Raw genomic sequence first — 21,731 nt, forward strand, 5'->3', positions numbered from 1 at the left:
GACGCCCGGTTGGGTGCCGCGGAGACCGCCGGCGGTGGCGGGGAGCTGGGGCGGGGGTCTTCCTGCCGGGGCTCCGCCTTCAGTGACCCTCTCGGTGCCTGTGGAGGTCTTGGGGTTCTCGGGCTCGTGGGGTGAGGAGACAGCGGACGCTGAGGGGGACGGGCTGCGGTGGCGGGGGCTGCGGGGAGGCGCGCAGATCGCCCGGGAGGCGGCGGTGTGCGGCCTGCCGGAGGGAGTGGTGGGGCCCGAGCCGCAGGCCCCGGCCCCGGCCGCCCGGGCCGCAGGCCCCGGAGCGGGAGGATCTGGGATCGGGAGGAAACTGGTTGTGAACGGTGGTAAATCCCAGTTCGTAGGGAGGGGGGTCAGGTGTCCTTAACGAGCGCCCCCGGTGATTGGTAACTCCGCACCAGTGCGTGCTCATAACAGGGTTGTTCAAACGCAAGATCTGATTTATTAAGACAGGGCGGGTGGAGCGTCGCCATTTCGAAGAACTTTTCCACGGAAGTGGAGGCGTGGCTCAAGTGGTAGAGCGCCAACCTGGAGCGGAAAGGCTGAGGGAACAGCGCCCGAGCCTGAGTTCAAGTCCCAGTACTGTGATCTTCGTAGTCTCCGCTACTTGGAATTGTTAGGGAAAGTGAAGAAAGCATTAGAACATTGGTGGGGGAAAAATGTTTGCCAAGCCACTTGTGGGTTTCCTTTTAATTGTTTGTACTAATCCGCCGTTTAAAGACTGGGGTCTTTATAAGATTACTAATTTGTAAAAAGGATGAGACATTGTGGGGAATGCCGTGTGGCTGGGCTCTAATATTCAAAAAGCAGTTGGGTAGCCTGATTTCTTCTGCTTTCTTGATGCTTGTTCAACTTACTTGATAGGTGTTTCTGCCTGCCTCCCTATAATATTAATTGATATAATATTAACTGGTTTCCTTTGTCAATGGCTTGGTTCATTTCCAAACTATCTGAGTCCTGTTATGTACTAGGCATTGTTCTAGGTTCTGGGAGTCACAAGAATGGATTCTATGGCACCACCAATTTGGGTTTTGGTCTTTTGCTCCCTATTTCTGGGAGGGATATCCGAGTCTCTGGAGACAGACAATAAACAGATGCACATAAGATTTTAAGATGTTAAGGGCTGTGGAGAAAAGGGAGAGAGAGATGGTCCTGGGAGGGAATATTGATTGAACAAAGACCTGAGTAAAATGAATGAGCTTACCCAACAGCCTGATAGGCAGAGGAAACAGGAAGTCCAAAGTCCTGGTGGCAGGGGACTTGATTTGGATGGTATGTGGTAGACAAATCAAGGCACAGGTGTTTCAAGGTCCATAGTCTATGGGACTTGCAGATGAGTTCGAATTGTTTTGCTTGAGTTGGTGAGCAGTAGGGGTATTAAACCATGGATTAACACATTTTCAGTGTTTGAGAATGGGCTGGCTCATGGTTGAGAAGGGATCTCTTTGAGCAAAGGTGGAAGTGAAGTGACCATTCAGGAACTCTTGTAAATGATCCAAGGGGATTATGTTAAGTGAAAGACTTTAAAAAGTGATATATGTTAGTTTTGAGCTGAGAGAAATCTGGGTTGCAGTTGAACATTTAGCAGTCATCAGCCTGTGGATGAGAAAGCCAAGTGACTGGGCAAACTCACTTTGGGGGTGAGTGCTGCTGCGCCTGAATTTACCACATCCCCAGTCCTGCCCCCTACAACTGTGGGACAAATGGACATACACATCAGTTCAGGAGTGCAGAGTATGTGAGGGGGTGGATGGGAAGGGGAAGACATGCTTGCATGCATGCACACAGCATCTACTACATCAGAAAAGAAAAACACAGAATTCTGTGAGTCTCAGATATCTTTTCATCAGGGAGATGCAAGTAGCATAGCAACGAATAGAAGCAGGTGGATTTGTTTGTATTAAAGGTTGTTTTTCTTTTCAGGCACCATGGACACATCTAAAGAAAACTGCATTTCGGGACCTTTTAAGGTAATTGAATTGTCTATAGTCCCATTTACATCTATAAAGTTCATGTGATTGGTCTGATATTTGGAATTTTTCCTCTTTCTCTTTTACATTGATAACTGGGGCTTGAACTATATCTGGCCACTGTCCTTGAACTTTTTCACATAAGGGTGACACTTTGCCACTTGAGCCACAGCTCCACTTCTGGCTTTTTAGTGGTTAATTGGAGGTAAGAAAGAGTCTTATGGAGGGCTGGAATGTCCATGAGACTCTTGTTTGTGTGTGTGTGTGTGTGTGTGTGTGTGCTTAACATTTTTAAAATTATAATTATATTATCTTTAGTTGTACAAAGGGGTTACCATTCAACAAGTCAGTTTATGAGTACAATGCATTTTGATGAGTATCAGCCCTTTTATCGTTCCCTCATCCCTCCCCTCAATTTTGAAATAAAAATTTTGTAAGCATAGCTTTGTTGTATAAGGGGTTTTCACTGAGACCTCTCCTGACGTGTACACAGTAGGTTGTGGGCAATCATTCCTCCTTCACTGTTTCAGCTCACCTCCCTTGTCTTCAGCACGTTTCATTGTTCTATTTTCATACATGCTTATGAAAGACTTGGACCACATTCACCCTTCCATTGGCTCTCTCCCTTCTGTTGGTGCTCACCCCAGCATAGACTGTTTAACGTTTCCCCACCCTCATTTTGAAATAAGCTTATTGTGAAAATCTTGCCTATGTTTCAACTTAGACCATCTTCCAGACTTTGTCACTGGAGAATAAAATGTTGGACATTGACACAATTCTTTTGGTCTTTTTTTCTAAACATGTATTATCAAAGAAAGTTGGTTGGAATTGCGTTGGTTTGATGTTAAAAGTATCAATAACAGATGAGTATATTCCCAATATGCTGAGTAATCTTAAATGTTCAGTGTCTCCCTCATTGGATGGAAGTTCAGTTAATGAATATTTGCCTATGGAGCATGATTTTAGGATAGAGAATTGGGCTTGCAGATGTCATTCAAGTATTCCTTTGATCTGCTGTCTACATCTTTGTGAAATACTTATTAAAATAGCTTTCCCTTTCCATGTGTTTTCAAAGATATTCCTACAAAAGAAACCAGAATTCTCATAACATTCATCGTTTCTTTCATGAAGAACATAAAGTTTATTTTCCATCCCATCCTAGGCTACAGCTCCACTGGGGGATGGTCCAAAACGTGTTCCAGTGGCTCAGCAGTTTCCCTCATCTGCAAGCAGTGGCCAGGCTCAGCGAGTCTTGTGTCCTTCAAATTCCTCCCAGCGAGTTCCTTTACAAGCACAAAAGCTTGTCTCCACTCAGAAGCCTGTGCAGAAGCAATCTCAGTCAGCTGCCATTGCTCGGCCTCTCTCCCGGCCCGTGAGTAACCCCCAGAAGAATGAGCAGCCTCCACCATCAGCCTCTGGTAAGCAGGCTTTGCACTCACTTAGTGGTCCTTCTTTGTTTCTATTTATTTATTTTTTATTTATGGGTCCGGTCATGGGCCTGAACTCGGGGCCTGGGCGCTGTCACTCAGCTCTTCAGCTCAAGGCTTGCGCTCTACCACTTGAGCCACAGCGCCACTTCTGGCTTTTTTCTTTTTGCTTATGTGGTGCTGAGGAATCGAACCCAGGGCCTCAGGCATGCAAGGCAAGCGCTCTACCACTGAGCCACCTTCCCAGCCCGTTTGTCTGTTTCTAAAACAAGTACATAGACTTGTACAGTTGTTGGAGCCATAGCTTCTGCCTCATATCTGTTCAGGATTAGGAGAAAAAGGGATGTTTGTGTTGAAGTAATTTTTTCTGCAGGACCAGCTTGTGCTGCAGTGCACCCCAATTCCTGCCCTCAGGGAAGAAGGGGCGGTCACCTGCATCTATCATGTCCTTTGAGAAACTGAACAGTTATGAGTTTTGGCCTTGTAGGGAGAAGTGAAATGGGACCACATTGTGGTGAGGCCATCCATGGCCATTGCTGGAAGGGGTGGAGCTTCATCTCCTGGCGTCGAGGAACTACTGAAGATGGGGCAGAGAAGGGACTGGTTGCAAATGGCCTTTTAGAAAGCTTACACCAGACATACTGAGTGAACTGGAGAATAACAGTGCTGTCTGTGGTTGTGTTGGGGAGGAGACGTTGAGATCAAAGATGCTTGCAGTCCGGTGCTTTAGCTGGGTGGAGCAAAGTGTTGGTGATAGTTACTATTTGTCCTTCACCAGCTATGAATTCCCCCAATGCAGCAGGCTTTGAGAGGGACCATGCCTTCATCCGTGGTGCCTGATTCGGTCCTGGAAACCACTTTGTGAAGACAGCAGAGCTATTGACTCACTTCCACAGAGGAAGTGGCTAAGACTCAGAGGCAGTTAGCTTAGTAAAGTCATAGAGTGGAGAGACTGAAAACTCATTTAGGATATAGGCTCAGGTAAAGTGTACTTAGGTAAAGTGGACAATAATAAATCACTACTGAAGGATGGTGATGGAAGAGTTCAGGATGCTGATGAAAGGTAGAAAGAACTTCCTCTCCACCACAGATTTCCTCACTGAATCTATGAAAGGGGAAATGAAGACTCAAAGGACTGAGCTCAGTGGTCAGCGGCTGAAGTTCATGCCGCATTGTGAGCTCAGAAAGGCCCGTGTAGGCAGGCCCTACAGTGTGTCCTGCAGTGGGGAGGGAAAGGCAGCAACAAGGCCCAGAGGGTGGCGGAGAACATGGGGTGAACCAGGGCTGTGCGATGGTGCCAGTAGCAGCTTCTTGGTGACAGTTCTGGTCCCCTGGCATACACAATCATACGCATAACTGTCCTGATGTCATTTTCCCTTGGAGATTTGGTGGCACTCTCAGATCTACAGTCTCATGCTGGGGTTGTGCACCCTGAGTGCCAGTAGTTGATGTTAGCCGAGATAGAGACACACGAGGGGGAGCAGTTTAGACTGACAATGTGATACCTGAGTGCGGCATAGATGTGCTGTAGGAATAAGAGGCCTCAGAGGTAGACAAGTGCAAGTTGCCTTGTTTCCACAGCTAATCAAAGAGTAAGCTGGACCTGGCGGTGCATGCCTGTAATTCTGGCACTTGGAAAGGTGAGGCAGGAGGATCAAAAGTTTCAGGCTGGCCTGGGAGCACAGCAAGGACCCTGTCTTACCAGGTGCCAGTGGCTCATGCCTGCATTTTAGCTACTTAGGAGTCTGAGAGCAGAAGAGTTATGGTTCAAGGCCAGTCTGGGCAGAAACATTTCCAGATCCTATAAAGAAAAACAAGGCTGAAGGCATGGCTCAAATGGTTAGATCACTTGCCTAGCAAACTTGAGGCCCCGAATTTGAACCCCAATATTCACTCCCCACCCCCAAAAAAGTTATTTTGCTCCCCTCTTGAATAGCTGTCTATTGAAGTCTTGGTATTTTGTAGTTTTTGTTCTTCCCCCATGGAAGACAGTGGCTTGCCCTGCATGGTTTTGTAGGGTGTGGATGTGGCTGACCCATGCAGTGGTGGAGAAGGTGATGGGGTGTGAAGTTGGCAGTTGTTCCCTGGAAGTTCAGGGAGACTGCAGGGAGGTGGGCTGGCTGCCTTCCCTGCTGTGAAGGCTGAAGGCTTCCTGCAGTGGAGCCAGGGCAGGGTTCAGAAAGAAAACCTGAAGTCTAGATCAGTCATTCATTCCTGATGTATCGTTAGTGTCTCGGGGACCGTCCAGTTTATCTTCTCACAGATTTCTAAAAAACCTATTCTATGTAGTTACTCTAAAAACAGGACTTTAACTTATTCCATATAGGAAATAATCCTGAAAAGGAAGTGGCCTCAAAAGAGAAAAATGAAGACTCAAAAAAGTAAGCTCTCATTCACAAAGTTCTGTACTATTACTCTACTGGAATACACTAGTTCATTGTAAATTTGAGGAGCTCTTAAACAAATGTTTGTTTTCAGTTATATGATATGCTTCCAGTTATCTTAAAGCCCTCTCTTTTATAAGTGATTTTACCAGGAACTCCGATAAAAGCCTGAATGCATTTGTTACAGAAAGTTTATGAATTTCTGTGTATTCTCAGAAGTAATCAGTATATGTAGTTTACATACTTCTAGTTTATTTTTGTGCAAAAGTGAATTCTTAAATTTTTTTGAATTTTGAGCTGGGATCTCATGTTGCTGTTGCTGACCTAGAATGCCTAAGCTTAAGTGATCTTCCTGCCTTAGGCTCCTAGGTAGCTGGGACTGTAGGCATGCACTATTATACCTGGCTACAAGGACAAGTTTTTCCAAAATAAAATGTCAGGTTACAGAACTATACAGGTATGTGTGACTAAGAGGTATTTTGGCAGAACTAACATAATTACTGCACTTTCTAACTACAGACACTTTCTAAATACCTGCTCTTAATCTCTGAATAGAGTTTAGCATAGAGGAGCAGGGTCAGGATGACCCTCCTACTACTGCTTTGGCTTCTGAAGGAAGCTTTCTCAGGATTGAATTCCACTGATTCCCACGCCCAGCTGGTCTGAGTCCACCCTGCTTCCACTAGTGACAGTGGCTCCACGGATAAAAGGGAGTGGATTTGAAAGAGGTCATTCCTCTAGTAACTTACCCTTTCATATGGTCTTAGAGCTATCAGTAGGTCTGTGTTCTGAGCACAGGACAGCCCGGGACCTTCCCATTGATGGCTTCTACTCTGGAAATCAAGATGGTTCCGTGTTACCAGCTCACAAAGCTGAAGGCAGCTAGTGAAGTTGGGGCTCAATGTCTGTGACTCATGAATAGTGGCTATGGGCTTGGTTCCCACTGAAAGTACAGTAGAGGCCAATTGCCAATTGGAACTTACAGGATGTGTTTCCTTCTTGGTGAGAAACTGTTGGCAAAGGTTTGTGTCCTTCACATTCTAACATGCACACATCTTTTCTAGGAGGCAGTGGACTTTGGAAGATTTTGACATTGGTCGTCCACTGGGTAAAGGAAAGTTTGGTAATGTTTATTTGGCAAGAGAAAAACAAAGCAAGTTTATCCTTGCTCTTAAAGTGTTATTTAAAGCTCAGCTGGAGAAGGCAGGAGTGGAACACCAGCTCCGACGAGAAGTAGAGATACAGTCCCACCTCCGGTGAGCTTCCAGGTTGACACTCAGAGGAGGGTTCACAAGACTGCTGAGGACGAGCGGGCGGGCTTGCTTCCAGGGGTTGGCACTAGCCAGTGAGTGAAAGCACATCAGTTACTACGTTTGAGTCCTGTTGGACCTAAACAAAGAGAGAGAGAGCCGGAGAAAGGAAAAGAAATGTAAGACTTGCTTTATAGTACCACACAGAATAATTATACTTGTCATTTTCCAAAGATTCATGGCGACTTCAGTGCTATGTGTTGGAACTCACCTTGAGAACTTGAATGTTTTATTAATGAGGTAACTTAGCTGGACAGCCTTTTCTTTTGGTGGGTAATTAAGTGGTAGTAGTCTCCAGTTGCCTTGAGTCTTATTTTTTTTTTTCATTTTTGCTTTTAATGTTCTTCAGATATAAAAAAGGGGCTGGGCATGTGGCTTAGTGGTAGAGGGCTTGCCTAGCATGCATGAAGCCCTGGGTTCAATTCCTCAACACCACATACAGAAAAAGCTGGAAGTGGTGCTGTGGCTCGAGTGGTAGAGTGCTAGCCTTGAGCAAAAGAAGCTCAGGGACAGTGCCCAGGCCCTGAGTTCAAGCCTTAGGACTGGCAAAAAAAAAAAAAATCTAGCAGATGTAAAAGAAATAGTAACCCTTAGACTTTGCCTATGAGCCACTCATCATCAGCTAGGCCTATGCAGGCTCTGCCCCAGGCCACACACCTATGTCTGCTGTGTCTGTTTGCACATCACCCTTGTGTAAATGCCATGCTCTTTTTTCCCTTAATATTTAGAATTGCTGTTCAGCCGAGTTTCCCTCCCATGAGTAAAGGGAAGAAATAAGAGTTTTTAAATATGAGGTCCAGAATCGCGTGAAGTGCATGTCAGTGGTGCCTGTGTTTCCCATGTAGGTCGTGCTACATGGAGTTGGGCTTGTAGCTCTGGCTTTTCCTGTGGGAGAAGCACATTGAAGGGGGTGTGGAGGTAGTCAGTGCATACTCTCACCGCAGCCCTGAAACTTACCCAGCTTCACCGTTCCTTGCAGGCATCCTAATATTCTCAGACTATATGGCTATTTCCATGATGCCACTAGAGTGTACCTAATTCTTGAATATGCGCCCCTTGGAACAGTCTACAGAGAACTCCAGAAGTTGTCCAAGTTTGATGAGCAGCGAACTGCTACTGTAAGTTTTCATTGATTGTCCAGGCTAATTCTTTTTTACTCCAAAGTACCATTCATGGGGGAGTCAGATATTAGCGTGAGATCAGACCTGCAGAAATTGTGAAGGGAGTTCCAGTGTAGCCCACATCTGATTTCTCCTATTCATGTCTTCACTAATAAATGAGTCATTAATTTGTACCTGCCTTTTTAGTGTAAAGTAATATCCAATTAGGATATTCAGCATTTTGCGAGCTGCATATATACCTTGAATATACTGCACCCTTCTGTTTTTTAAAACAAACTCAGGACTTGACTTGCTAGATCTTAAGTTGATATGAGACTGGAGATAGTAATTTAAGGAAACCAAAGTAAAAACAAAAAGGACTAATTTGCTTGCATACTTTTAATCTGATTAACCAGTGAGTATATCCCCAAATTCAACATTTACCAAATTTACCTGCTAAATATGACAAAACAGACTGGGTGACATGTAAACAACAGATGATCAGCGTGGAGGTGGGAGGTCTGAGTTAGAGGAGCTCATGTCTGCCCAAGGTCTCACTTCATCATGACATGGCAAGGCAAGAAGGGCAAGAACCAAACACAAATTCAAGCCTCAAGCCCTGTTACACGGGCAGAATACTACGGAGGGTGGAGCTCCCCTGATCCAGACCCTTTCCCTTAGACACCCTCTCACAACACTTGTTCTGGGATTCATCCTCCAACAGTGTTTGAGGGCCACATTCAGTCCTCTCACTGCTTAATAGGACAGTGAACTCAGCCTAGGTGTTCTGATTTTTCCCCTGATACTTTTCTTCTAACAACTCTTTTTTTGTTGTAGAATGATCTTATTTTTTTTTAAATGGGAATTGATGGCATTGGAAAAGTGTCAAAAGATCATAAGCGTTGTTTACATATCTGAACCCCTGACTTATACTGTCTTTTCCACAGTATTCTTTCACTTAGCTGCCGCTGGGCCTTGTGGAAGTGTGGTTAGAGCTCAGAATTTGTCTGTCTGTCTCAAAGTCACATCAGCAGTATTATCAAAGAACCAACTAAGCACTGAACAGCTTATTGCTAACCCCTGCCAGTCGATTCAATTGATGTTTGCCGACTTACCTAGTGTATCTGCAATATTTGCTTTGAAACCTGAAAACATTCCATTTATGTTGTATTAAAAATACTCAGATGTCAGAAAATGTATAAAAATCTAGAACACAGACTTCTCTACTCCTTTCTTTCCCATAGTATATCACGGAGTTGGCGAATGCCCTGTCCTACTGTCATTCAAAGAGGGTTATTCATAGAGACATCAAGCCAGAGAACCTGCTGCTCGGATCAGCGGGAGAGCTTAAGATCGCAGACTTCGGGTGGTCAGTCCATGCGCCATCCTCCAGGTATGTGATGTGCAGTAGGGGGTAAATCGTGAATCAAGTCTAGAATCTACTCTGAAATAGTTGATGGTTGGAGTGGGTGGCTAGCTGGGATAATTTCAGCTGGATGATCAACTACTGTCTTTTAGGAAATGTTATTGTGTGACAGTTTTGAGCTATCTGGCATTCTAAGGCTTAGGGTTAAAGATGCTTAATGTTAATGAAGGGGATGAAAAAGCCTGCAGAGGTGACGAGTGCGTGGCAGGAATATCTCAGATGTGTGTAGGGGGAGACCCTACCTTCATGCTGGGGTGGAGTCCAGATGTGTCCTGGACAGATAATGGCAGAAATACCAGGGGCCGTACAGCGGTCAGGAGCTGAGAGCACAGTTCTGGGGAATTCGGAAGTCCATGTTGGTGCTGGTGGACACTCTGATGCTTCATGTGGGTCAGGCATTCTAAAGTGTCAGCTTAGAGGAAAAACTAAAAATAAAGCCACTTCAGAAAAGCTGCAGAGCCTGAAATAGGTGGTGTGGAGCAGACCCTTTGTTGAGATGATCTCCATTTCTGCCAGCCATGCCTTGAGTTTCTTTTTAACTGGTTGTCACCAGTGGGAGGGGTGTCACCCTGTGAGACAGCTAACATTGAATTGTAGGTTTTACCCAAGAGCTTTACCTGCTCAGTGTTTTCCAAAGAGATGGTGTGCAGATGTTCTGATGGCCACTCCCCCGTGCCCGAGGGCCAGTGCCCAAGGGGTGTGATGGAATAGTTGGCTGATTATCTGTGGTGGATAGAGCCCTGGTCTAGTCGGTGGGATGAGAGGTGGGTTAGAAGTCTGGAGTGGTGGCTCCTTCATTACAGGGCACCCCTCACTTACTCAGTGAACATGGATGAAGAGTGCCAGGCGCTACTTGAGGCTGGTGTGGCCACAGCACTGTGACAGTACTGACACCCTCCACCTTCCATTCTCAACTAACTGGCTCAGTGCCTGCCGCAGCCAGCTACGTCCAGCCTTTGCTTTCAAAACCAGTATCGGTAGAAATGCTGAACCATTGCAGCTATCACCCAATACCCCCACCCCAAAGCTGGAATTACTTTGCCATCTTGCCCGGGTCTGCTTTCTTGGTGCACATCTGAGAGTAAGATACAGCACCATTGAGCTTTGTCCTTGAGTGCCTCTATGCGCATCTCCTGTAGTACAGGACCTGCGCCATCACCCGTGAGGACCCCAAGGTTAACGGCACTGTTCATACTTCATGTTCCATGTTCTGATTTCTCTAGTTGTCCAAGAAATTTCATAGGTGTTTATTTTAATCAAGACCTAATGGCTCACACCATAATAACATTTGGGAGGCCAAGGCAGTATTGAAAATTCAAAGCTAGCCACTGCTCTACACTAGCCTTTTGCTGATTAATTGAAGAATCTCATAGACTTTTCTGCCTGGGCTGGCTTTGAACCACAGTCATCAGATCTCAGCTTCTTGTTCTTTAGATTACAGGCATGAGCCACCAGTACCTAGCAGCCTATACTTGTGTGTGTGTGTGTGCACACACACTCATGCACACATACACATACACATCAGTCCTGAGGCCTCAACTCAGGGCCTGGGCACTGTCCCTGAGCTTTTCTGCTGAAGGCCAGTGTTCTCCGATTTGAGCCATGGCTCTGCCTCTGGCTTTTTGGTAGTTAATTGGAGATGAGTCTCATGGACTTTTCCTGTCCAGGCTGGCTTTGAACTTGATCCTCAGATCTCACCCTCCTGAGTAGCTAAGAGTATAGGTATGATCCACTGGTGCCCAGCTAATTTACAGTTTTAAGTGTGTTTTTCTGATTGTGGTGTCACCTAACTTGGACTTAGTGTACAACTTCAAGTGATATGTAGAAAAACGGAATGACAGCTTTTTTCTGTTTTTTTTTTTTGTGCTGTAGTCCGTGAACTCTGGCCTGTGTGCTAAGATGACAGGCGTGTATCACCATGCCTGGCTACATGGAAATTCACATAAAATAATTGCAGTTGCTGTCTAGACTATTGAGCATTTTGGAGCTATCAGATTTGGAGGCGAACTGTGGGTCTTCCACATTTCCTGCCTGTAGTGTAGGACCTACATGACCACTCAGGGTCACCAGGGGAGCATGGACTCATGTCACATGACTGACCATTGGGCCTTGTTGTGCTAATACCCTAGGAGAACCACTCTGTGTGGCACGCTGGATTACTTGCCCCCGGAGATGATCGAAGGCCGCATGCACGACGAGAAGGTGGATCTCTGGAGCCTTGGAGTCCTCTGCTATGAATTTTTAACCGGGAAGCCTCCCTTTGAGGCCCACACATACCAAGAGACCTACCGAAGAATATCCCGGGTAAGCCATAGCTGAGGAGGCCCTAGCACGGCTGTTAGGATTCGCCCCTGATTGGCCTGAACCTTAGGCCTGGGTATGAATATTTACTGCCTCTAACTTGTGCTTTGTGACATTTATCAATTATATTCCAGGTTGAATTCACATTTCCTGAGTTTGTGACAGAGGGAGCCAGGGACCTCATTTCCCGACTGCTGAAGCATAGTGCAAGCCAGCGGCCAACGCTAGGAGAAGTACTTGAACACCCCTGGATTATAGCCAACTCGTCAAAACCACCAAGTTGCCAAAAGAGCAAAGAATCGACTAGCAAAGAATCTCACTGAACCTGGGGAGAGCCAGGGCTGCCGTACAACGTTCTGGAACATGTACCGAGATTATCTTCCGTTGACTGCCTGCCGGCGCTGGAGCGCTGCGGGACGGTGCTCACCCAGCTGAGCAGCCCCACCTCCGCCGTGCAGGGCTCCACAAATGTGATACTCGGAGGCCACAAGGATCCGGCTGCTCTCACTGGTTTCATAATCTGGAGGCAATCCCCGCAATGTCCACATGTCCTCAGTGGGACACCAGTTCTGTCAGCCCAGTGGCAAGGAAAGTGACCATTTTGCCTGGCTCAGCCAGCTGGAGCTGTCCAGTGGCCTTGAAGTGCCTGAGCGTGTGTGTAACTTATTGGATGGCCCCGCCTGGGAAAGCTGTTGGAATGTGTATGTGGTTCGTTCTTTTAAATGTTAAAATAAAGATTTGTGTGTGGACTTTGATGTTCCCTTCCGCGGCCTGCGCCCCTTGGCCTGCTCAACCTGTCTGGGTTTCTGATCCTCCTTAACCATGGTGAATGGAACACGTGCTCTACATCTGTCTTGGGACCCAAAAAACTGTCTGTTTTCATTAAGGCCTCTTCAATTACCCTGAAGTTATGGCATGCATGCATGCATGTTATGAAATACACACATTGCCTGAAGTAAATGGTTGATTATTTCTACCACTTCACTGTTAGCTTGGAGCAGTCTGGCCCTGCTCTGCTCTGCTCGGCTTGTCCTAATGTGTAAAGTTAGTAGAGAGAGATGGGCTTTCCTGGCTGACTCAGTTTAACTAGATGTAAAAAACTTTTATATCTAAGTGACAAAAGAGTTGACCTTGAAAACCTAACAATAAAACCTCAAAGGTCAGCTATATCTGCTGGGTGCAAGTGAACTGTGGTTTCCAGTCTGTGTGCATGCATGTACAGGCATGCCTATACCAGTGCAGGTGGTGTTCCTTACTTTTTTTTTCCCCTCAAGGTTGGTGTACTGCCACCTGAGCCTCACCTCAACTGCAGGCTTTTTCTTGGTTAGTTGAAGATAGTTTCTCAAATCAGCTTTGAACCCAGGATCTCAGCCTCCTGAGATTACAGATGTGAGCCATCGGTGTCCAGCTTGGTTCCCAGGCTTGTGCTGAACCAGTCATAATCGGTATCACGTGACCACACTGGCTACACATAGGATGCTCCCCAGGCTGACTCCCACAGGGGCAGAAACTCAAGGCAGCACAGCTCCCCAGCACCTAGTCAGGCACCATTCATGACCAGCAACCGCGGCTTGCTGGGAGAGAAAGGAAAAGTCACAAACTTATACAAAGCATTTATTTGCTCACATTGTCAGATTAAAAAACTAAAGGCAGGTAATGGCTTACATGTTTAAAATATATGTTTAATTCCTCTAGTTCCATGAAAAACTAAGTACAAGCAGTCCGCATCTTGCTGGTGAGTCACATAAGGCTTCGGTTCCCTGATCCTTGACCACATCCCCTCCACTTTGTTCCATTTTGGCTACTGACCACGGGAGTGGGGTGGGCTGGGGCTCAAGACTGGCATGGTGATGTGGTATGCATCTTATTGCTTACCCTTTCTGACATTTTGCAGAGGCCTTACCAGGGGTTCTGAGGGAGACTTTGGCCAGGTTGTGGGGGTGGGGGAAGTGAGGCCAGATGGAAGGCTCTTCCGAACCCCACTGGGAATTACAGCTGTGGAGATGAGATGACCTTGGGAATCAATCCCAAAGGCAGTCCAGTCCTTGCAGTACTGGGAAGCTACAGTTGCAATCACTAAATGACTGCTTTCAGAGCTAGAAAATGCCTGGTGTGGTGGCAAATTCTTGTAATCCTACACTTGGGAGGCTGAAGCAGGAAAATCTTGAGTTGGAGGCTAGGGAACTGTCAATAGCCAGAGCTCAGTAAAACTTGTGCTGTCAGGATGAGTATTCTTACTGCTACAATGGTAAACATTTTCAGAAGGACCCATGGACCTGATGGAAATACAACCCCCACAAGTCATCCAGCAGAGCAGACTTGAAACTGGCACCTGCTAGCAGCACAGCCCTGAGGAGAGCCGGGATGCTGGGTTCCTTCTTGACCTGATTGCTTAGAGCATCTCAGCCTAGGGCTTGAATTTCTGTGCTAGTCTCCTTAACCCACTTTTTCCTCCTACAGTAAAACTGGCCTGCTAGACTAATTATACAACCCATTTCCCCTCCTCCCAGTGTGAATTACTAAATGGTTACTTTCCATGTACAACCAATACTGTATTTCCTTTGGAAGTAGTACTGATTACTTCACGTGTTTTAAAAACGCAATCAGTGGGCTGGGAAGTTGGCTCAGTGGTAGAGCGCTTGCCTTGCATGCCTGACGCCCTGGGTTTGATTCCTCAGCGCCACATAAGCGAAAAGCCGGAAGTGGCGCTGTGGCTCAAGTGGTAGAGCGCTTGCCTTGAGCTGAAGAGCTGAGGGACAGCACCCAGGCCCAGAGTTCAGGCCCCACGACCAGACCCCCGCCCAAAAAAACGCAAGAAGTGATGGAGTAAATAAGCTCTGATGTTTGAGGCAGAGTTAAAGATTTCCTTAGCTTCCTACACCTCCAAATTCCTTGTGTACAAGAGGAAAGAGCCAAGTGGGTTCTGTGCTGGTCTTGGTGCTTGATCTCGGGGTTTGGGGTGCTGTCCCTGTGTTGTTTTTTTTTCCTCAAGGCTCGAGCTCTACCACTTGAGCCACAGCTCCACTTCCAGCTTTTTGGTGGTTAATTGGAGATAAGAGTCACACGGATTTCCTGTGTGGGCTGGCTTCCAGCCATGATCCTTGTATTTCAGCCTCTTGAGTAGCTAGGATTAGACTTGAACCACAGGCACCTGGCTCCAAGTGGCAATCTTTTTTAACACTGCTAATGAGCAGTGCTTCTCTATTTTACGAACAACCCTGGCCTACTTTAATGAAATCTCAGAAGAACCATCTAGTTCTTTCAGGTTCACATTTGCATGTATTTTGGAGTCTCCAAAACAAGTATTAATTATGAACACTGAGGGTTGATGCTAGCTCAGATCATGATTACAGATGGTCCTGCTTTGTTCCTTGTCTGCCTGGCAGCTGTCTTGCAGAATACTGCTAATTGAATCAAAGGGAGAATTTTACATTGCAGCTGAACTGTTGCTTTTTAAGCAGGTGAGCAAAGAAGTTAGGCCTTTTGAAGACACCTCCCTCTCCCTACTCCCCACTAGAAGGGTCATTTTTGTGGATGGTTTGAAGCTAGTAGCTCATTTGTCACGACTTGCTGACAATTAGATTACATACACAGCCCTGTAATCACTAGCATTAACAAAATTTTATAAAACAAAAGCATTCAAAAACCTCATTTTTGCCAGCAAAGGTAAACTCCCACACGATCATAGCCGCTCCCTGCCCCCACCCCTAACCCCTACAGCCCCCAAATCAAATTTTATGATTGAGAAGAAAGAGGTACCCGCCGTTGGGTTGTCAAGGTTTTGCAGCTGGAGGTTTAAAAAGTCCCACTTTACGAAAGTATCTGACAATGAAGGGCACGGAGACGAGCGTGATGCTGATTCTCACGGGGGCAAACAGCTTGTGGATCGCGTAGGCCACCACAAAGGTGCTTGTGCCTGCCGCCATCTTGGACTGTACCAGAGACTCTCTAAATCCAAGCTTAAGCAGGATCGCAGACATGTCTACACCACTGGAGGGAGAGAGGAAAGGACACAATGTCATGGGGGATGAAACCCACTGGGTTATAAGATTCACAGCATCTTGTCAAGTGCGATGCAAGCAGCTGAATAATGAATAAGCCCTTAGAGTCAAAATTCTCTTTTACACAGAATCTTTGATGACAGTAAAAAGCCGAGTGATTATTACTGTCAAAATCTTACCTGGAAACAACCATGTAAAATACGCCCAAGGAGACCAATGAGATTCCGATGTGTAACGACACGCCAACAGCCCCATACTCTTGGAAAACCTTTTTCAGCTGCTGGGACTTGCTCTGCTTTTTCTCCTCTCTGCCTCTGGTCTCCTTGCCTGGGGTTGGGGTGATTCTGCTGGCATCCTGTACATGAACCAAAGGGGAGACTCTAGGTTGGTGGTCAGCACCCAGTTTTATTCCAATGCAGTGTTAAGCATTCTTGCCCACTGAGAGGTCAACTACTGTCTTTACTTAGTGACTGAGACTAAGCAAGCCCCACTCAGCCACACGTGCAGGCAAAGGCTAATCCCTAGGGATGGCCAGCAGAATGGAGGTGTCCAAGATGCCCAGGTTTTCACCTTCAGAACCGCAGGGCATGTCATCTTACACAACCACAGGACTCTGCAGCTGTGCTCTGGGGAAGACTCTGGAGATGGGGAGATTATCCAGGTGGGCCCAATGGAACCACACGGATCCTTACGAGGGAGAGGAAAGAGAGGTGGGAAAGTCAGCCTCTGAGAAGCAGGAGTGATGGCTGGCACAGGGGCAGAGGTCTGAAGATGTGCTGCTGGCTGGGGACTAAGGACCACAGCCAAGGGGCAGGGGGCCTCTGGAAGCTGCAAGAGGCAGGAAGTGGATTCTGCCCTGGAGCACGGAAGGAACTGGCTGAACCCGTGACTAGTTCAGCAAGACCAGCTTGGACTTTTGACCTCCGACACTGCAAGATAACAGGTATGCGTGGTGTCTGTTAGAGCAACAAGAGTTCGTAAAACTGGGCTCCATTCTTGAGGGCAGCAGTGACTTTGTTGAGTACTTTTGCTGAGCCAGCTAATACTCCAATGTATCTTATTTCTTCCTCCCATCTTCCTGACAGCTTTGTGACATTGGCAGACTGATATAGTCATTTCCCTCACTTCACAGAGGAGTAGCCCAGGCTTGGAGAGGTCAATCAATTGGTCCAAAGTCATAAAAGTTAGTGCCCAGGCCATTTGAGCCTGCAGGTACAGCACGCCATGCCAGGCACCAGAAAAGGAGAGGGCAAAACAACCAGTAAACCTTGAGGGTTGTGTGGCTCGAACTTGGGGCCTGGGTGTTATTCCTGAGCTCTTCTGCTCAAGCCTACTGCTCTACTACTTTGAGCCACAGCACCACTTCTGGTTTTCTGGTAGCCTTTTGGAGTTAAGAGTCTCACAGACTTTCCTGCCTGGGCTGTTTTTAAACTGGGATTCTCAGGTCTCAGCCTCCTGAGTAGCTAGGATTACAGGTGTGACCAACCAGCACCCGGCTGCTATGGTATCTTATACTTGAGACAGATAAAGGAAAAGTCAGTTCCTGGACATATTACTGACTGGGATTTGTACAGAAATAACTCATGATATGTAATGGCTGGTAACATTTATGGGTCACCTACTGGACTTGGAATGCTTGGGAGGAACAGGAGCAACAACAAAAAAAACCCTCCCTCTCTTGGGGTAGAAAGTAAGTGCTTTTAACCAAATGCTTCTATCTATAGTCAGCGGGGCTTGGCAGGTGGCGCGCATCTGCGCTACTTATGGGTCCTGCAGCTGGAGGGCTCCCTCCTTCTTGTATTTTTAGAGCCTGCTGTAGCTAAGCCACACTGCAGGCAAGGGGGAGGCGCAGCTAGCCTGAGATCTCATGAGACCGAGTGGAGGAAATGATAGCCGGGCCTCAGCGGCATGCGTGCCCACTCAGCCAGGCCCACCTGATTGCTGAGAGCCACGGCCAGGCCAGGAGCAAGGAGCTCTGGCTCAGCACATCGTGACCACCATGCATTGGTGTGGCCCAGATGCCACTGGGTGTGGCCACTGGGAAGCAAAGGTCCAGAGAGCTTCGCCATTGGTCCGTGAGCCCCACCATTGGGGAGGCCTAGGCACTGGGATTTCTCATCAGTTCCCCAGGTGACGGAGGTGTTCAGCCAGTGGCCAGGCAAGCCCCTCCACCCCTGTTCTTCCCTAGCTGGCACGCTCTCCTAGCTGTCACCTCCTCCGAGAAGGCCCTCCACTGTGCCTTTGGGGTCAGTGAGGCCTGGGCCACGCTGCTTCACACTGAGCAGGAAGCTGCCTGTTGTCCTGGGTTTGTTCCTACTACAGTCTTGACACAGATGCTGGTGCTCTGTAGTTCAAAGTCTGGCTGCCTTTTCATTTTTCTGTTTTGGCCAGAAGGCCTTCTGCCAACCTAGAGGGTGAACAAAAGGGCCCTGGGCAGCCATGATTAGGTGCCTGCCTGAGACCAGGGAAGCGTAGGGCAGAGCTGAGTTTTGACGGGGGATTTCTACGGCCCTTGGCCTCCTGGCAGTGAGTTGGACTGGAGGGGTCTGTGGGCTGAGCTATCAGCGCTGGCTGTTGTCCCATCTGCAGGGAAGAAGGCGGGGTTTGCTTATCAGGAAGAGCCCAGCCTCAGCACAGCTCAGCTCAGCTCAGCCCAGCTGCCAATCCAGCCAGGTACCAGGCCTGGGAGTAGGGGAGGCACATGGAGAGGGTGCTCCGGGAAATCTCTCCCACTCGGAATGGCCACTCTTGAAGGAAGTGAGGGGCACCAGGAGCCATGCATTTGTCTTCCCCTCTTGGGACGAAAGAAGCTAAACAAAGCAGTTGTGAGTGCGACTTGTGAGCAGTGGAAGTCTCAGACCCTCTTCTGTCACGCACATTTCCTCTAGGTACTGCCCCAAGTGCTTGTAAGTTCACCGGTCCTGAGTGCTTTCACACCCCGATCTCTGGCAAATCCAAAATTCCCTACCAGAGGAAGAAAGGAAGAGGAAGCCAATCCTCCTCTTGGGAGAGGTGCACTATCATTCATTTGCCACGTGATGAATACAACATTGCACTGCCTTTGTCCCTAGTGATGTTCTGAGTATACTGAAAATATTAATTCTAACAATCTCCCCCACTCCAAGATTGATCATCGAATAGAAGAGCCTCCTCAAAGCTCAGAGAGGTAGAGTAACTTTGCAAGGATCACTCAGAGATGAGCAGTCAGCACTTGGACTTGGGCCCCTCCAGTGTCTGTCTTCACTGTGCCAGGCTGTTTCAGGTGTAGGGACAGAGCAGTGAAGAAAACTGCCCCAATCCACAGGAAGAAAGGGCCCAGGGACAGAAAATTTAAATGCCAGGGCTGCCAAAGGTGATCATGTATGGGGAGGCCTGGGAGAAGAGGCCACTTGGCGTCCTGGGGACAGCAAGTCCTTTGTCTTGGTGGCCTTGCTGTACAGACCTTGGCTGCATTGAGGGCAGGTCCTTGTGTGCTGTGCGTCTCCTTCCCTCCCTGTCCCAGCCCCTTGCTGAAGACAGGGGCTGGCACGTGTCTCAGGCCCTTAAGTAAGAACCTGGCATACGGGGAGCTCACAGCTGAGTTCCATTCTCATCAGGAGCAGCAGGCAGGGGCTGCTAGATTCTGACCAAAGCCAGATCCTCCCCTCACTGGCTCCAGACTAGGGAAGTGCTTCCTCAGAGAGATGAGGTTTTTGTTAGCATGGGTTCCGCTCATCTCTCAGAGAGCAGAGGCAAGGCCAGCTCCTGGACCCCAGGGCCTTGTGGCTGTGTAGGTTTATGGTGACGAGAACAGTCACCCACGTTAATTTAGGAAATCCCAGATACCAGGTCCAAGAATGATCTCCCTTTATGTTCATACTCTAGGAAGTGCAAGCTACTAACTTCCCATCTTACAGATGAAACCCGGGCACAGAAGAGTGAAATATTCAACCAAGGTCACAGAAATAGTGAATGGAGACAGGAACCCAGGGAGTCTGAGACTCCACTGATCCCACAGCATACACTGCTGTCCGGACCAGGCCTGGGCTGGGGACAAGGCTGGGGAGAAGCGAGATAAGAGGCCACTCCAGATGAGTGCAGAGGGGAGGCCAGGGGAGGCTGGCGCCTGAGCATGGCTGGTGCTGGGAGACATGGCAACCTGCGAGTTTACAGAGTTTCCCCAGACTGTGTGGTGCCTGCCTGCCAGGCAGAAGAGGAGAGAGAGACTACGGAGAAGTCCCACCTGGGTGCGCAAAGACGGAGAGGGCTCCGAGTCCAGCTCCTCTGACCCTTCCAAAAAGCCACAGGAAGTCCGGGGACAGGCTCCCTGGGCTGGGCTGCAGCGGCCTCAGTCATGGGGGGAGGGGTCGCCCAGCCTTGCGATAGGTCAGCAAGCAGGTCAAGGCCCTGCGGCTGGGGCATGCAGGACCGGCCCGGACGCAGCGTGGGACAGTGTCACGATCCTTGGCTCTCCAGCCTCCATTTCCGTGGGAGTCCCGCTTGGCTGCCATTCTGAATGAAAACTAGTTTACAAGCCACTTTCACTCAGCCCCGGTGGCCGGCGACCAAAAAGAGACATCGTACACAGCTGGACAGGCGGCCCCGGCGGCCCGGGCCCGGCAGGATAACAAAGGCCGCGGCCGCCGGCCGAGTTCACACGAGCCCGGCCCCACCGTGGGACGCCCCGCCGGGATCGGCGGCCACGGGCGGCCCCCCGCGCCCCCGGGCCGCAGTTTCCCCGGCTCTCCATCCGGAGGCTCGCTTCCTTGGCTTGTGGGGCTTTAGGGGCTCAGGGACCCCGGGGGTGGTCGGTGCCGAGCGTCCCGGCGGCGGCGGCGGCCCCGCCCGCGCCCTGCGCCCGCACCTGGGGGCCTGCGGACCGGGACCGGGACTGGGACCCGGAGCCGAGGCTTACCTGGCGGCCCGCGCCGTCCCCAGGAGCGGTGCGAAGCAATCGGGTGTCTGGACCAGGTCGGGCCAGGGCCAGGGGCGCCGGGGCGCAGTGGGTGGCAGCCCCCAGGAGCCAGGTGGCTCGAGGCCGGACCCGAACGCCCAGCCGGCTGGCCTGGCCCAGCAGCGTCCACAGCCCCACCATGGTGCGCGCCACAGCGGGGCGGGCGGGGCCCGGGCCTTGCGTGCTCCCGGCCCCGCCCCCAGGGCGCAGGCCCCGCCCCCGAGCCAGGCGCGGAGGGGTGGGGCTGGAGAAAAGTGCGCCCTCTTGGGACGCACCCTCCGGCTCCGCCCCTCGGGGCGGCCGCCAATTTCACAGTGGATTTGGGGAGGAGGAGCGTACCCTCCAGGCCCCGCCTCCTAGCCCCGCCCCCGAGCAAGTAGGCTTGGTGGGCGGGGCCTGGGTGGGCCTGGGCGGGGCCTGGGCGGGGCCTGGGCGGGGCCTGGGCGGGGCCTGGGCTGGCTGGGCGGATTGGCTGGGTGTTGAGTTCTATGGGCAGCAGCAGGAATGGGAGAAGCTGACAAGTGAACACATTTGTTTGCACGTTCGCTCCAGGCACAAAGGGCAAGGGGAACGGACCCACACTTGAGAGCCTCCGAATGGCCTTGGCACAGGTTGGTGTGGCCCGGAAGCGGTGCTGCCGCTTTGGAACGTAGGGTGTGAGATTCTTGAAAAGTTAAATGCATGCCACCGCCCAGCGCAACTCCAGGCGCTTGTCCAAGGAACGCCACCCGCAGCTGGACACAAGCCAGATGCCTGTCGGTGGACTGTGAACTGCCCGGCCAGGGGTACCATTCATCCAGCGACTGAAACAAGATTTGATGCGTGGTTGTACATCACAGAAACAGATCCCAGAGCTGTCCTGGGAATAAA

The 21,731-nt window shown here is 49.3% G+C and overlaps 2 protein-coding genes across 2 annotated transcripts; one reads left to right on the plus strand and one right to left on the minus strand.

The window, feature by feature from the left end:
• The first annotated feature begins 98 nt into the window (after positions 1-98).
• Positions 99-12,668, plus strand: Aurka (aurora kinase A). Its single transcript, XM_013024317.1, has 9 exons — positions 99-131; positions 1,933-1,979; positions 3,142-3,397; positions 5,733-5,787; positions 6,855-7,046; positions 8,080-8,218; positions 9,445-9,593; positions 11,756-11,930; positions 12,062-12,668. Exons 2-9 carry the CDS (start codon positions 1,938-1,940, stop codon positions 12,248-12,250), a joined length of 1,197 nt encoding a protein of 398 aa, XP_012879771.1. The 5' UTR covers positions 99-131; positions 1,933-1,937; the 3' UTR covers positions 12,251-12,668.
• Positions 12,669-15,034: 2,366 nt separating this feature from the next.
• On the minus strand, positions 15,035-21,028 carry Fam210b (family with sequence similarity 210, member B). Its single transcript, XM_013024320.1, has 3 exons — positions 20,823-21,028; positions 16,108-16,283; positions 15,035-15,917 (listed from the first exon to the last, which is right to left on the minus strand). Exons 1-3 carry the CDS (start codon positions 21,000-21,002, stop codon positions 15,701-15,703), a joined length of 573 nt encoding a protein of 190 aa, XP_012879774.1. The 5' UTR covers positions 21,003-21,028; the 3' UTR covers positions 15,035-15,700.
• Between the last annotated feature and the right edge of the window lie 703 nt (positions 21,029-21,731).

Source organism: Dipodomys ordii, unplaced genomic scaffold, assembly GCF_000151885.1.
Source record: "Dipodomys ordii isolate 6190 unplaced genomic scaffold, Dord_2.0 Scaffold75, whole genome shotgun sequence".
In the NCBI taxonomy this organism is placed as follows: Eukaryota; Metazoa; Chordata; class Mammalia; order Rodentia; family Heteromyidae; genus Dipodomys; species Dipodomys ordii.

What these genes read in the sequence shown, in the direction of transcription:
- Aurka (XM_013024317.1), top strand. Translation starts at nt 1,938, where the DNA reads ATGGACACATCTAAAGAAAACTGCATTTCGGGACCTTTTAAG. An exon ending in GAGATACAGTCCCACCTCCG is followed by an intron (nt 7,047 to 8,079) that starts GTGAGCTTCCAG and finishes CGTTCCTTGCAG; the next exon opens with GCATCCTAATATTCTCAGAC. An exon ending in GTCCATGCGCCATCCTCCAG is followed by an intron (nt 9,594 to 11,755) that starts GTATGTGATGTG and finishes CTAATACCCTAG; the next exon opens with GAGAACCACTCTGTGTGGCA.
- Fam210b (XM_013024320.1), bottom strand. Translation starts at nt 21,002, where the DNA reads ATGGTGGGGCTGTGGACGCTGCTGGGCCAGGCCAGCCGGCTGGGCGTT. An exon ending in GGGACGGCGCGGGCCGCCAG is followed by an intron (nt 16,284 to 20,822) that starts GTAAGCCTCGGC and finishes GTTCATGTACAG; the next exon opens with GATGCCAGCAGAATCACCCC. An exon ending in TTTTACATGGTTGTTTCCAG is followed by an intron (nt 15,918 to 16,107) that starts GTAAGATTTTGA and finishes CTCTCCCTCCAG; the next exon opens with TGGTGTAGACATGTCTGCGA.